Source organism: Mangifera indica, chromosome 1, assembly GCF_011075055.1.
Source record: "Mangifera indica cultivar Alphonso chromosome 1, CATAS_Mindica_2.1, whole genome shotgun sequence".
NCBI lineage: Eukaryota > Viridiplantae > Streptophyta > Magnoliopsida > Sapindales > Anacardiaceae > Mangifera > Mangifera indica.
The window spans coordinates 15721050-15738708 of NC_058137.1; the positions used below are offsets into that span (position 1 = coordinate 15721050).

General features: G+C 30.9%; 1 protein-coding gene across 1 annotated transcript; it reads left to right on the forward strand.

The window, feature by feature from the left end:
• Window positions 1–3376: 3376 nt before the first annotated feature.
• Window positions 3377–8083, forward strand: LOC123206253 (serine/threonine-protein kinase SRK2A-like). Its single transcript, XM_044623439.1, has 9 exons — window positions 3377–3768; window positions 3849–3923; window positions 4013–4114; window positions 4208–4261; window positions 4364–4456; window positions 4562–4654; window positions 6173–6277; window positions 6366–6464; window positions 7522–8083. Exons 1-9 carry the CDS (start codon window positions 3649–3651, stop codon window positions 7837–7839), a joined length of 1059 nt encoding a protein of 352 aa, XP_044479374.1. The 5' UTR covers window positions 3377–3648; the 3' UTR covers window positions 7840–8083.
• The last annotated feature ends 9576 nt before the right edge of the window (window positions 8084–17659 follow it).

The window sequence follows — 17659 nt, forward strand, 5'->3', positions numbered from 1 at the left end:
ATCATAAAATAAATAAAAAGAATTATGTTAAAAAAATAGAAAAAAATTGGATTCGAATAAATTTTCTATATATATTACAAGATAATGAGTAAATAATAAAATTATATACATAAATAAATAAATATTTGATATATATTATTAAATAATTAATAATTTTAAATCAATAATAAAATATAATATAATATACATAAGATATATCTATTTATATGTTTAAAACAGATGCGCACAACGAGTAAATAAGCTAAGCTTTGAGCTGTACTTTAATTATTTTTTTTGTGCTCTCTCGGAGATAGTCTTTAATATACTCCACTCAAACAAGTTGTTCACAATATAGATTTTATATACTCAAACCAAATGTACATTAACCTACAAATTAATTATAAATTTTAAATCAGTAGATCATGATCCAAAATTTGATAGTTTTCTAATAGGAGAAAAGACTTATTCTCACCCAAGGTTCAATTTATTGTCAAACTCCTATATATTAAGTCTCAAAAATTCAAAAACCTATATATTAGATATTAAAATTAACAAAATTCGTTAATATTAGAGGTATAATTATTACTTAACCAGTAATATTAAATAAGTAATTTTTTTCATTTTCCTACATTTATTTTATAAACTAATAATTTATCTTCAACCTAAATTTTGAAAAGTTACATTTTCTCTTTATTAGGGTTAACTTAAACAATAAAACTATGAATTTGTGTATACAAATGATATATCATCATATGATTAGATAATTTTGAATTAAAGACAAAGTAACATCTAATCACATAATGACATATCATCTATGTATACAAGTTGTATACAAAAAGTGTATATACATAGCATTGCTTTGAAAAGGGCAACATATTTTTTGGCGACCTTCATTCTTTGCTTCGACTGCCTTTTCTACTCGAGAACAATGACCTTCTTTCTGTGGCTTTCTTTGTCACTCTTAACGACAGACGAATTGATTTGTTTTCATCTTTATTTTTTTGATGCTCTTCGTCTTCGTCTTTGTAATTCTTGACGTCCTTTGTCTTTTTTTTCGTCGAATCAAAGTCGATGAAGACAACTTGTGTTTGTCTTTGTCTTTCCCAACACCCTTTGTATTTCTCAACGCCCTTCATCTTTGTTGAATCAAAGCTGACGAAGATAGCTTGTGTTTGAACAAGATTAGATGAGATTGACTTTTGTCTTTGATTCGTATATCCTCGGGAGTGATAGAGAGTGCTATAGAAAGAATGTCATCAGTCTTAAACAGAGAAGGTGACTTGAGTAGAGAAAGAAGGCTGCCGAAAAATGTGTTGCCTTTTCGAGTTAACCCTAATAAGGGAAAAATGTTACTTTTCTCTTAGTTTTTAAAATTAAGGTGAGAAAATGAGATAAGATTGTATTTTTTTTAATATTATTGATGAAATAACAATTATACTTTTAATATTAGTAAATTTTATTAATTTAATAATTAATAAGTGGGTGTTTAGGTTTTTAACCATTCTAATAATATTATAAAAGCAATAAATATAACTTGAAATAATGTGTAGCTTGTATGGTTGTCTGTGGTGATTCGTTATAAGCAACAAAAGGTTTTATAGGAGAGATATGACATGGGTCTTCTTTTGTAGATTTTGGATTTGTTTCTTAATTATAAATAAAAGCCAAATCACTATTTCCCACCCAAGATTTAATGCAAACACAACTTCTCAACTATTAACTATCAAAAATTCAAATACTCATATTTCTATTAAATTTCAATATTATTATCAGAGATAAAATTATCATTTAAGAAAAATATTTAAAGAACTAAAAATTTATCACATTTCTAGCCCCCAAGTTTAAAAACTAACAAATTTTCTCTCACATAAGGTTTGAAAAATCAACTTTCCCTCTTAGGGTTTTTCTAAAATGTCATCGACAACCAGAGATGACCGTGGCATTATCTTTCTCTCTCGATTTCTTTGTCAACTCTTTTTGGTTCTCGACCAATGAGAGTTGAAGACGAAGGCGCTCATTTGTCTCTTGATGAAAACGATGATTTGTCTTCGTCGGAGACAAAAACGATTTCGTCTTCAAATGAAGATGATGCATTGTCGTCATCTCCCAGACGACAATGACGATGCGTCATCTTTGTTTGAGACAAAGACGTTTCATCGTCATCTTTGACGAAGGCGAATTGCATCTTCGTTTGGAGATGATCGATTCATTTTCGTTGATCGGTTTTGTCGATCAATGATGATTGAAAATGAAGCGCCGTTGAGAGAGAAGCTGAGAGGGAGGGAAAATGCGACCATCACTATTGTCTCTAGCTATCGATAATGTCTGAAAAAACCCTAGGAAGAGATGAAGTTTTTCAAACTTTGGGTGAGAGGAATTTGTTAGTTTTTAAACTTGGGGTTTGGAAATGTGATAAATATTTATTTTTTAAAATATTTTCTTAAATAACAATTTTACCTTTGACAAAACAATAAAATTTAATAAAATAGTAAGTATTTGAATTTTTAATAATTAACAGATGAAAAGTTGTGTTTGTATTAAACGTTGGTTGGGAAATAGTAATTTGACCTAAATACAACATATTTCCAAGTTAAAAAATTACTTATAATAATACCAGAGGCAGAGGGGCAACAAGTAAGTTGATGTTGATCTAATGGCTCTGAAAATGGCATGACGGTGTTCTCTCTCCCTCTTGACTTTTCCGTCAACCTCCTTTCGTTCCTTGTCAACCTTTATCTACAAGAGTCGGAGACAAAGGCGTTCCTTTGTCTCCCAATGAAGACTATGATTCGTTTTTAGAAGAAGATGTTTCATTTTTGTCTCTGATGAAGGTGAATTATGTCTTCATCTGAAGACAACCAATTCATCTTCGTCGGTCAGTTTTATTAGACAATGATGACTAGAAATAAAACACTGTTGAGAGAGAAGTCAGGAGGTAGGGAGAACACTGCTGTTGTTGTCGTCTTTGACTATTGGCAACGTTTGGAAAAACCCTAGGGGGAGATAAAATTTTTCAAATTTTGGGTGTAAGAAATTTGTTAGTTTTTAAACTTAGAAGTAAAAATATGATAAATTTATAATTTTTAAAATATTTTTCTTAAATAATAATTTTATCCTCAATAGCAATAATAAAATTTAATAATAGAATAAGTATTTAGATTTTTGATAATTAATAAATAAAAAATTATGTTTGCACTAAACCTTTCGTCGGAAACAAGTCATTTGGCCTGAATAAAATATATTTCCAAGTAAAAAATTTACTTGTAATAATGCTAGAGGCAGAGGGGCAACATGGTAAGTTGATGTTGATCTGATGGCTTTGAAAACGGGCATGCAGAAAGTCAAAAATAAACCCGCATTTTGTCTCCTACCGCAACGGCGTTTTTGGAGATCCCATTCCCAAGATTAAAAATTATTAAAACAATGATAATAATCCAAGAGGCAGTGACTGGATTCAAGCTGGTTTTTATGGATTCCCATAATGCTCCTTTCATGCCCATTTTCCCATCCTTTTCTTCATTATTCTATTATTTCTTCACATGCTTCTCTCACTCTCTCTCTGTCTAAATCACTTTCACTTCTTTACTCCAACGATTCCTATTTAGAGTACCCTCCTTTATTCCTTCCCATTCCAATTGCAAGAGATCTCAATTGGGTTGCCTTCACGCCATGGAGAAGTATCAAGTTGTTAAGGATTTGGGTTCTGGGAATTTCGGGGTTGCCCGGCTTATGCGAAACAAGGAGACAAAAGAGCTTGTAGCAATGAAATATATTGAACGGGGCCGTAAAGTTAGTTTCATTATTTTTTTTACTTTATATTAATTTCTTGAAATTATGTTTTAGAAATGTTGTTATTGAATAATTTGCAGATTGATGAGAATGTAGCTAGAGAAATTATAAATCACAGATCACTTCGGCACCCCAATATTATCCGGTTCAAAGAGGCAAGTTTTAGGTTTTTTCATTTTTTGAGAATTTATTATTTGATGTGATTTGAATTAATTATTTGTGTTGTCTGGTTTGGATTTTTCAGGTGGTTTTGACTCCTACGCATTTGGCAATTGTGATGGAGTATGCAGCTGGTGGAGAGCTCTTTGAACGAATATGTAATGCTGGCAGATTCAGTGAAGATGAGGTTAATATAATTCTTACTTTTTATCCTTTTTACTTGTTTCATCTATATTTATTATTTGTTAGTTGTGTGATATATTGCTGTTTTTATTGGCAGGCTAGATATTTCTTTCAGCAGCTCATTTCAGGTGTCCATTTTTGCCATTCAATGGTAATTCTGTCATTGAAAATATTGTAAATGTAATATTTCTGAATATTTAACTTTTGTAAGCTAATGTAATTGATTTGTTTGTTTGTACTGTTTGTATATCAGCAAATATGCCATAGAGATCTGAAACTGGAAAATACCCTGCTGGACGGGAGTGCTGCACCGCGTTTGAAAATCTGTGATTTCGGTTACTCTAAGGTTTTGGATCGAATTTCAACTGCTTTATAAATCTTGTTTATCTTTGTGATTATCTTGGTTTTTTTTTTCGTTTATTTATCTATTCATTTATATCTTGTGGTACAGTCATCTCTGTTGCATTCAAGGCCCAAATCCACTGTTGGAACTCCGGCGTATATTGCACCGGAAGTTCTTTCTCGTCGAGAATATGATGGCAAAGTAAGTCGGTCTTTTATTTAATTTAATTTTCATTCTAATGGAGATATTAAACATGCCTTTGCTTTATCTTAATGATGACTCATGGATCTAGTGCACCACATATGAGTTTGATTATTATTGTGCAATCAGATCAATGGGCAGGTGCTACATGGGATGTGTGTGTCCATTATTCATTGGGTGCATGACTCCATCTCTTTTGGCACTACTATACTTTTTGTACTTTTAAAAGTTAATTACCTGTCTTTTAAATAATTTTCAAGGTAAAGGAGATGTGATGTCTTTGTATCTGTCCCACTGAAGAAGATTATTTTATGCCCTCTACATGTTGTAATAAAACCGATGCACATGCCAAGTAGCAAATTATTGTTTACTTACATATTTTAATGTTACCTTCATATCCTTAACTTAGTTGATTATCTTCTATTAGACTTTATAGAGACTCCATCTATCATGCACTTGGTTATTGGTTGTAGCCTATGATGAAGGCTTGATTACTGGTTGAACCATAATAAGATCAATATTTGACCTACTGTTAACAGTTGAGTTTTTATTATTTCAGTTTGCAACAATGTAATTTTGTAATTTTTCCCAGTCAGCTAAGGCTCAAAGACCAGCACACACTTGTGTGTATTTGAGTTAGACCAAACAATAAATTGCAAGTGAAGTAGTAGTATACACAAGTTATAATCTGTTATTATACCTTTGATTATTAACAAATGAAAGCGGTAGGTTAAGAAAATATATTTGTTAGTTTGTTAGACATACTTTTCTGTATGCAGTTGATTGATGATTGTGATACATGTTGTCAATAGGTTTCGCAAGTGATCTATGTTTATTATTTCGAAAGTCATCCCATAAATGTAAAACTGAGAAATATCATGAAAATTGGATAAGGCTGGACATTTAATCAAAGTTAAAGCACAAATCATCTGGTGATACATTCAATATAAGTGATATAATAAGTAATCTTTGCTGAAGTACAAATCTTGGTTTGATTCCAGATATTGATGCATATCTTACCTTTCTTAATTGTTGATTAAGTGGATGGTTCAATTAAAATTGGCTGATTTTTAAAAATAAATGAATATAAATTGTTGATGTATTTTAGTCTTATTTTTTTCCCTCAAAAAAGAAATAAAAGAAAAAAATTACAATAGAAAGGCTTTCTCTCTTTGCTTAAGACTTTATCCTTTTTCTTTTAATGATGGGGGTTTCAGTTTAGTTAATACATTATGCTTTATAAAGTTCTAGGAGGGCTAGTTTTTCTTGTTTGCATAATGGGAGCTTTTATTGGCTTGCATTCTTCTTCAAATATTAACTAGCAATAAGCAATTTTCTATATGAAAAAGATTTTACGTAGAAAGTGAATTAAAATATAAACATTTTTGTTGTTTCTGACTAACCAATTGTTCTTTAGAGTAGTTTATTCATAACAATATTGATATTCATAGAACTTGTTTTTAAACACAACTTGAAAATGTCATATCTAATATGTTGGTTTTTACTGTGTTTGTTTAGTTGGCGGATGTATGGTCTTGTGGAGTCACTCTTTATGTTATGCTAGTGGGTGCATACCCTTTTGAGGACCAAGAGGACCCCAAGAATTTCAGGAAAACAATTCAGGTAAATTAACTGTCCCTCTACAATATTTGATAATTTCAGCATCTTTCATTTTGATGTTCATCATTTCCCTTTTTGTTAACTTCTGCAGCGAATAATGGCTGTTCAGTACAAAATTCCAGACTATGTGCACATATCTCAAGATTGCAGACACCTACTCTCTCGCATATTTGTTGCAAATCCAGCAAGGGTATGTATGACCATTGAAGTTACTACTCTTTTTCAATCATTTCTGTGAGTTCATCATGATATATAGCAATTATCGTAAAGATTACGGTTATTTATTGTTACTAAGCTAACATGACAGGTAATATAAGAGTAATTTGATTACCATTTTCTTCTTAGGTATTAAAAGACTATTAAGTTTATCTTAATTTTGTTACAATGTTACTCCTACTAAATAAATTTAGTTTAATATATTAAGGATATTCAAGTAAAATAATATCCCAATATTCTTTTATTATTATCAATTAAATACAATAATTATTTATGCATACCAATTTGACAAACCACATTATTAATTTATACTATTAATATTTGAGGTAATCTATCTTTATGATAATCTTTTAATTTTGATAATAAAAGATTTCCCGAATCAAACACACTCTTATAGTAAGTCACTACTTTATTAGATAATTGAGCAACCTTGCTGTGTTTGAAAGTGATAAGCATGCAAGCATAATCAGTCACACTTCTTAAGAACAATCTTACTGCATTCATGAAATTGATAATTGCTGGTCTGCACCTTTTGTAAACTTTTTCTTTATATTTTTCTAAATTGTTTTACCTCGTTGTTAAAAAGAAAGATCTGGTTGATTGATCTTGTTGCTGTGTTCCATGAAATAAACCTCACAAATGAGGCTTAAGTCTGAGTTCAATATAGACATCATCCTCATCGAATATCGAACCAGACTACCCTTAGCTTGTACCCTGTTTCCTGTGAAAATGACAGTGTTGGATTTTTCTATATCCTCAAGTGGACACTGCTTAAATAATCATCTGTCATATTTAAGAACCTTGCACATGTTCGCACGGTTTGATGCTATGACAGATGAATGTATTTAGACATCTTATATCAATTGAAAATTGGCTTCTTTTGTGGGGTATTATATTATAATTCATTTTATTGAACGTATTTTGGCCTTCTTTTAGGACGATGAATCGATCTACTCTCATTGAGTGTTATTTTTTTAATTTGCAATTATATATTGCTATAAATCAAGCTCAATAACCCATTTTTCATGCAGAGAATTACAATCAAAGAAATTAAGAGCCACCCATGGTTCTTAAAGAACCTGCCTAGGGAACTAATGGATTCAGCCCAAGCAAGTTATTTCCAGAGAGAAAACTCAACTTCTTCTCTACAAAGTGTTGATGAGATTATGAAAATCGTTGGGGAGGCAAGAAACCCTCCACCATCGTCTAGGCCAGTCAAGAACTTTGGATGGGGAGCTGAAGAAGGGGAGGAAGACATTGATGAAGAAGTGGAGGAAGAGTATGAAGAAGATGAATATGACAAGAGGGTGAAGGAGGTTCATGCAAGTGGTGAGTTTCATATTAGTTAAAAAGAGGAGTATAACTTTTGTCTAGGTATTATTAATAATAATTGTAATTTTGTGACTTTAGTAACGCCTATTTGTGTGTATAATAATAGCTAATAATTGTTGTTCCATGCCCACCCAAAGTTATGCTATTCTAGACAACTTTAGATTTTAAATTTTCTTTTTGTTGTTAAACAAATACATGGACTGAAAATGTAAGAGATATGTGGATTACTAAAAGAGATGAAGATAAGGAAACTTGTTTCAACTTCTCTATGTTTTGATTGTTGACATTAATTCCCTTATTATTTTTCATTATCAACTACTAATCTTTTGCTTGTCTCTTTCATCCTCCCTTCAAAAGTATTACTAAAAGAGATGAAGATAAGGAAACTTGTTTCAACTTCTCTATGTTTTGATTGTTGACATTAATTCCCTTATTATTTTTCATTATCAACTACTAATCTTTTGCTTGTCTCTTTCATCCTCCCTTCAAAAGTACTTTTCATTTGATTGTTTCACCTCTCCTTGTGTATTACATATCACTCATGCATTGACAAATGCACAACTCTACTATTCTTTTGCTTTTCTAGTTTGGGTGTCATCGATGCTAACATTAAATATGTCACGTTAGTAGCATTCTTTCTATGTGGCATTAGAATCAAGTTGAGTGGGTTTGAAGCTTTGAATGATCTATATTTTGTGTTCTTAGCACAATATAATTGAAAGATTTTTATGTTAATCAGTAAAATTACAACCATTTAACCTGTGGTCCTTTTCAAGACTTGATGGCAATATTATGTTATTAGTTGTTATTATGGTTTGGATTTCAAAGTGCAAATAAGACTGATTAATATTTATGTATTTAGTTTATTTGATATGGTCTTTTATCAAATAAATACTCCTATTATTTTACTTAAGTCAATAGTTCGTACTTGGGAATCTTGATTGATATTCTTGTGAACCAAAATCCAATATAGCTCAATTTTTTACTTTCACTTTGGTGAACAATTTAATGGGTTTATTAGGTAAGTCATACAAGTTAGTGAACTCAAGTAAAGTTGTTATGCCCAACAATTTAATGACATCGAAAACAAATTCTTGGTCTCAGTAGAATGAATACTATATATCAATCTTGCATCAATGAATGCATAACTATACTTTTCCTCTAATATAATCTGCCTTTGCTTTAACAAACATGCTTCATATGCTAGTTAACTCGAATAAATTATTATTTAGAAAAACTTTGACAAATACTGGACTTTTTGTTTGGTAGAAGTGTATCATTTGCTTTGGCAAACAAACTCACAATGAATATAGGGCTTAATTAAGGCCATAGTGATGAAAGATGTTGTGTTAATTTTGACTTAATATTTTTATTAAGGGTTTTGTTAGATTGTTCGGTTTCACCAATCTTAGTCATGCATACATATCAAATTTAATTATGTTAAATCTAGCATGTATTCTACAAGATAATTTAAACATGTCGGTTTATGACCTTACTACAGCTAGCTCCCTCGAGCCTAGAGGGGCTAATAAGGTCAACTTAGAGGTCTTGCTCTTTATAGTTTATCTTCTCAGGTCTTCAAGAATGTTGAACACACCTTTCTTAGGTCTTCAAGCGTGTTCTTTGTTACATCTTATCATCTTTATGTAAATTTACAATTATATTTAAAAAAAAACTACTAATATATTACATTAATAAAATTTAGAAACCTTAACTAACATTTGAGGGTAGTGAGATGGAAAGACAAATACATCAAGAATATTGAGAAAGGTGGGACACATAGATCATATTTTAAATTTTACAAACATTTATTCCAAAATAGAAAATAAAATTGAAAACTGTTCATCAATAGGTCTATACTCATGTACCAGACACTATGCATCATTAAACAAACCAAACATGTTATCAAATACACACAAGTGTTTTAGGTTTTCATAATTAACATCTCCAAATTCATGTACATATCAAGTTTTCAATATTTATGATCAACCCAAGAGGTTCCAAAATTTTCATTTTGGTCCTTATTGCACAATTACACAAATATGTATAAATCAAATTCCTTAGGCACTAATACCACTTGAAAGAATCTCTATAGGCTCAATTTAAAATTTTATGGTGGAAAAAAGGCAAAAAAATGTAACATCCATAGGTAAACCTAAAGACATTTTCATATTTTCTTTGTGTTATAGTGATTGATATTGAGTAACATCGAGTTTATAATAGGAACAACTATGCCCTATAAGGGTGATGCTCGTTCATGCCTTGGAACACTAGAAAAGTTATTTCACACGAACATGTGAAAATGACTAAGTAAAAAGGAGCAAATGACTGGGTGTAGCAACAAGTTTGAATTTTTGGATAAGATCAATTTCACGATGATTTCATTAACTACTTTTATTGAGTAACACTGCACACACTCATGTGGAGGAGACATACACTTATGTGTCATGTTTGACAGGAAAAACAAAAAAAGGTGCAAGATCTGATATGCGTTATTTTGTACACATCTTTTTAGAGCCCAATAGTAATTACCAAGAAGAAAGAAAAAGTGAATAGAAAAGCTATGAAAAGAGGTTGGATTTGTTGGAATTTCCATAACCATTTGAAGATGAACATTCTTTGGAGGACAAGTAAGTATGGTGGCTTCAGTTGTTTAAGTTATGGTGTGATTAATGATAAATATGAACTGTTGTTGTGATTATGTTATAATCGATTGATTATGATGATTTTGAGGACTATTATATTGCTTTTATGATTAAAATTGTTAGGAATTATGGAGTTGATATGCCAAATATATTAATTTTAGAAGGAACTATGGAATTTAGATGATTTTGATCATGATTTGATAACTTGACAATGAATATGTGTTTTTGGATGAGAATAAGTTGTTTAGGATCCTTAAAGACATGTTAGGAATGATTGTGTAAGGTTAGATTTGCGTGTTGTAGTGGGTTTATTTTAAGGAGAGATTTCACACAACTATGTGAAATGAGACATATGCCTGTATGTGTTCTCCCCAAAAGTAGACAAGCATGTTAAATGAAGAAGCAGTTATGTATGACCATAGTTTTAGTGTTGGTTAATGTTAGGTTGACCATTAGGTAGCAAATAAAGGGAAACCCTTTTTTAATAAAAACACACCCTCTATTAAGGCTATGTGAGAAGAACGGGGAGAAATAAGGCTAAATAATGCCCATGTGTCTTGAAAGAAAAGACTAATTCACTTCTAAGCTAAGTAAAAAGAGAGGGAGAGAAAAGAATGAGAATAGAAAGACTTTAGCAAGGTAAAATAAGATAGCTAGCTAAAGTGAAGGTGCCAAGCTATGGGGAAATGACACAAACCCTAATCAAGTTAAATTAGATTGAGAATAGAGAAAGTTAAAAAAAGTGATGTACACTTATATAGCCACTAGTTGGGTTTATAAGTGGCAAGATATGTGAAAACAATAAGGTTATATACGGGATAGATATCCATGAGATGCTTCATGCACTTGACACCAAGATGCATTAGCCATATAATTCAGATCAATTCAAATATGCATGGTAAGGGATTGTGGCATTTTGGTTAGTTCCTCACGTGGTCACGAGATACATCACATATATGCTCATGGTAGAGGCCACCTAAAGGTGGTAATTCAGATAACAGTCCCGTAACTAGACATATATGGTAAAAGACATATTATGACTAGTTTCTCGTGTGACCAGTGTATTATAGCTAGTTAACTTGATAGTTTGATCGACATGTGCACAGACACAATAGTTATAAACATCTTGGATATAGATTATTTTTACTAAGGTATCAGATATGTCGAGATCAGCTTAGGCCTTAGTAGTTTGTGTGAGATATCTTATGTATTTAGGGCACAAGGGTGTCGAGAGTTCATGGATGGGCATAGGAGGATGTTGAAAAATAATTGCTTTAATCAAATCCAGACTAAGTATTGGAATACAAGGTTTAAGTAGTGTTGTGTGCAAGTGTAAATAGGTCAACTACTTCTGAGTGTTTTTCACTCACACATTCCTTTTTTATGGGTTTGTAAGTAGAGGTGAGTAATAGAGCATGTGGGAGAGTAGGCAATTCAACTCAATTTGTTGTATAAGGCTGAGGTGCAATAATTGCATTTTTAGTTTTTATAACATTTGTATTTATTTTTTTAGTTGAGACTTTGTGGATGCTTATACATTGTTTAAGTATGATTGGGATTTTAGACATTATTTTATGGACCTTTTTCATTAATAATAATATTATTCAATTATCTATAGTTACACCTTTTTACATGCGTTTATTAAAGTTAGGTAATTAATATCATGCTATAATTCAATTATATGAGTTAAGAAAGTAAATTTTGCATGTTTCTTTGGATCATATTTCATGTAGAGGTATGTATTTGGAGAGAAGTGTTACAAAAACAATTTAAAATGAGAGCTTAATGTAATCCTATGATTAAGGATTGATTTATACAGATATTTAGATGAGTTTTGTGACTTGCCAATGTTTGACGACTCCACCAATATAAGAACTCGAATTTTGATTCTTCCACAAGTACTCAAAAGGTAGCAAGACTCCTATTCGTCCATATGAAGGCAACAAGAAAACCTGAAAAATCCAGTGATGCTGTTAGGGACACACACAAATGCTAGGTTGTGTTAGATTATATCAATAAGTGGTGATATGTCAAAAAGATAGAGAAGAACAATTTCTTCATCTTTCGTATGAAAATAGCTGCTCAAAATAATTAGGATAAGTATTTAATTTATACTAAACACCTAACCCTACTTGCCTCTTACAAATATCAATTCAACCCCTTAACTTATAGTTATTATTTGGGCCCTTAAAGGTTTGAAACCTTACATATAGGCCCAAAAATGAGTGCTAAATTCTTTTAGCATGGATTGGACCCATACAACTCATTAATAAAGATCAATATCATTATAATAAAAAAAAACCTTTCATGCTTCACTTTACATGTAATATACCTAAAACTTCTCAATCTTGGCAAAAAACCCCTATTATATGTGACCTATATATTCTTTATTATGTTGGTAGTGAATTAAATTGTGATTAATACATGATTAATCAACCCTGTATTTATAGACCATGAGTGACTTCTAGTTAGACATTATGACAATCCAAATAGTAGAGACTTAATTAAAGACTGATTTTACCTTTTAATGGTACAATTATTGTGCAATTGAACTTTTTCATAAATTGATATCTCTTCAAGGTTGAGTTATAAAAATAATGTTTACCTCAGGTCATCCTTGAATTTAATATTTTATTTTCGAGGCAATGACCATATATAATTGGATTTTAGGTGGAAACCTAATCCTATTGTGGCTATAGATTCTAGTGATCATAGTTATCAATCAAATTGCACTTTGAACTATCTTCTCCTATACCAAAGAGTGATGAATCCTATATAGATTCATTATAGCCTTGATAAATTACTTGACATGGCAAAAAACTACCATATTGATACCTTAATGAAAGAACCACATTAGACTAACATGAAATTAAGCCAATTGGTGCACATTACACTCTAGTGATCTTAAGTCGAAGATCACATACACCACAATCTATTAGAGGATAATTTCCACAAATATTGGGGTTATCATTTATATGTCAACCTTTAGTGGGTTTGTATAGTGAACATGTAATTCACCTACACCCATGTGTTGTACCAAGTTAGCATAAACAACCATGACATATTAACTTTACTTTCTAGTAGGGACATTTAACACTATGATAGCCTCATCACGTTGTTTGTACGCTTGGTAAGTACAATGTTGAGGGTTATCATTTATATGTCAACCTTTAGTGGGTTAGTATAGTGAACATGTAATTCACCTACACCCATGTGTTGTACCAAGTTAGCATAAACAACCATGACATATTAACTTTACTTTCTAGTAGGGACATTTAACACTATGATAGCCTCATCACGTTGTTTGTACGCTTGGTAAGTACAATGTTGAGGCTATATTTGTTTCTAGAATGACCACTATATGTGCACATAAGGTCCTAAAGATCAAGATATACATTGATCCCCTTGTTGCAGTTTTACCATTCGATGGACATTTATCATATACATACATTGGATTTCTTAATGTATGGCTCATTAATTTTCATACCATTTAATTTTTTGAAGTACACTTTTTTTGGTGGTGCAAGACATCAAACTAATGGTAGAGGTTTGATTGAAATTAGAGATGGTTAGTTAGACTCGAGTATGGTATGATTACATATGGTTGTTAATGAGTTGTTGTAGTTCACCAATCTTCACCTTGAGGACAAGGTGAAATTGAATGGGGGGTATTGATAAAGCCCGAATCACTAAATTACTAACCAACAAAGTGTGACAAAAAATAAAATAAATTAGGAAAATTCCAATAATCAATTAAGAGCATCACGTGGTTGTCTTGGAATGGTGGAGAGCCTATAAAGAAATAAACTAAATTGATTTTAAGTAACAAGCAACTCGAGAAGGCCAACATACAACCATGTAATAGCACTGTTTGTTGAATAGTACAAGCTAATACTACCATTGAAAAGTGAACTTTACAATATGTAGGTCAAATGGCATAAGTTAATGTTACCATTTCAACCTCCATGGAACAAAGTGAACTTCATTATAAAAAAAAAAAAAAATCCTATAAAGGGCATATTCTTCACATTATTTGACAACTTATGGGTGATACAGTAAAATATGAAACAATTTTCCATTGACTAAACAATGCCTATTTAGTGACATGACAACCATTCATTATATGATTTCCTTCATCACCCAAATGAATGTCTTCAAATAAGGTTGGATAAGAATTGACTTAAGCCTATACATAGATGGGCTTGAGTTTGGCTTAGTAAGGAAACTTTGTCAATTAGAGTTTGACTCGAACTTATTGAATTGAAACTTAGGTTAGCTCAAGTTTGGTTCAATGTGTAAGTTTGAAGTTTAAAGCTTAACTCGTAATCATGGCTTGGATTCATGGTTCGGATTTGTGATTCATATTTATGGTTTGAACCATAACTCAAACTCTTGACTTGAATTTGTAGTTCGAATTGGTGGCTCAAATTTTGAAATTAAGTTTAATTCATTAATATATCTTCATTTCATTATTACAAACATCTTCAAACATTCAACTCAAGTTGATTTACATAATTCTAAAAGCCTCGACATGATTTTAGCAAACCATGAATTTGAAAACATTAAAATATGAAAAACACAACTTTATTTCAAATTATAATCCATGGATAAAAGTTGTTAATGAAGTATGTACCAAACATCCTTTACATAAAAAAGAACCCCAAGTTCACATTATTTATACTAAAACAGTAATGGTAAATGAGAGATTCTAGGACACTAATCAAATTCTCATTACTTGCCAACAAGAATTCAACGAGTGTGTTTAGTGGATCAAAATTTATCATAAAGAACCAACATCTCATCTTACCCAATTAAACAAATCCATAGATACTAATGAAGATTAAACAATACCATCCATCTTTCATATGGCCAATGATGGGACCAAACAATGTTGTTGAAACAAATTCTTCTTTTACATATGGCAAGTGAGTTTAGTTTGTAGATCAATATTAAGTTGCAAAATATTTAACTAATATGCAATATATATCAAGTAGAATAATTAGTATTAAGTGATTATAATTAATTTACTTGTCTCATATCTTCCTCATAATCAGTGACCTCAAAATTGAGAACAATATCAATACCATGGAACTTAATTGTAGCCTTAAAATATGCCCTGAAAAAACCATATCCATGTTATAAAAAAAAAAAAATTAAGCATAGAAAAGATAAGATTATCACCTTGCAAAAAAATGGGTTCTGCCAAATCCAATTGACAACATCTATGTTTTAGAAAGAGCATGATAAATCAAAGTTGTGCTCCCCATGTATATAATAACAATTTAAAGCTTCAAGATTTCCAACCTAGACATACCAAGATGTAATCTTTCTTTGATCACATAATAAACATGAAGTGCCTCAAGAAAACATAATGTTTAACAAAGAAACTTTATGTAAGTACATAAATGACTTTTAGACTGAGAAGAAAAGGATGTATCTATTCATATTTTAAAAGGAAATTCCAAATTTGCATGTCCAATTCTTCTTAAATTAAAAACTCCAACTTAGGGTACCTATGGTTACATTTTAAGATATCAATAAAACTATATATATCTACTTGAGGTACATAAATAAGTACACTTATGTATGTCATCATATGATTGGATAATTTTAAATTAAAGATAAAATAACACCTAATTATATGATGACATACATAAATATATTTATTTATATATTCAAAGTGGGTTAACATAATATTGCTCTTAAGATATTTATCATTTTAAATTTTTAGTTCTTCTATATCTACCATAATATTTAGAAACAAAACCAGGTTGTTATGTAAAATAGGTAAGCATTTAGGCCATGAAAGTAGTAGAACATGTAGTTCTCATATTAGATTTATAAGAAACAATTAGAATACTGAATATAACAGATCTCGAAATAGAAAATGAAGATTATTTGACAAACCACAAAATATAAGAATGAAACAATTGCCTATAAAAATTTACCAATATCCAAGTGAAAAGGAAGGCTTTCTTCAGTCTAGTGAACAATTCAAAATAGTTTTCCACTATTTGAATAACTTCTCTATTTCCATAAAATGGAATGTTAAAGATTAATTTGAAGGTTTCTAGGTGCATTTCATGTGATACAAGTTCAATGTTCATAGCACAAGCTCATGTTAATACATGATTCAAGTACAAGTTTAAGTTCTTGTTCATACACAAGTTCAATGTTAGTAGCATAAGTTCACTGTTAGGTTATTAATGTTAATGTACAAGTTTAATGTTAGGTTCATGTATTTAGGATTTTAAAAGCCATCCTTGTACTTATAAATACCTTAATGGTTTTGTATTTGAAACATGAATGAAAATTATAAGTCTTCCTCACAAATAATTCTCTCACACAAAGTATCAGAGCCTATTTCTTTTGAGAGATGACAAATAACAATATAGTCTACTTGTTTCAATTTCCTTGCCTTATAAAAGAAAATTATGGAACTTAGTGTCTTCATATAAAAACAGTACTTGGTTCATAAGATGCATGAGATATTGTTGAGAAAAGTTATGTACAACCTGAAAATGAAGTCGATTTATCACAAAATGAGAAAGACGCTTTGGTTAAGATAAGGAAGAAGGATAAAAAAGCTCTCACCCTTATCCATCAATGTTTAGATGATTCAATATTCGTGAAAGTGGTTGATACAATTACCTCAAAAGAAGCATGAGAGATTTTGCAAAGTTTATTTCAAGGAGTTGACAAAGTGAAAAGATTGCGACTCTAATCATTACGACTTGATTTTAAAGCTTTGCATATGAAAGATTTTTAGTCAATTTTGGATGATTGTTTAAAGGTAAAGACCATCATGAGTCAAATGAAAACGTATGATGATCAAATTGACGATATTTGTGTGGTAAAAAAGATTATTCGTTTCTTAACTCCAAAGTTTAATTATGTGGTTTGTGTCATTGAGAAGTCCAAAGATTTACACTCCTTGTCATTGAACAATTAGAAAGCTTTTTACAAGCCCATGAAGATAAGATTAAAATGAGGGAAGATGAACCATTAGAGTAAGCTCTAAAAGTAAAAGTTTCTTTGAAAGATGATAATGGTGAGACTAACCAAAAAGAACAAGGGCAAGGACAAGGTCATGGTTGAGGAGGATGAAGTAGAGGTAATTATAACAATTTCACCAATGATGAAAGGTGTCATCAGTCGTATAAAGGTCGAGGAAGAACATGAGGAAGAGGAA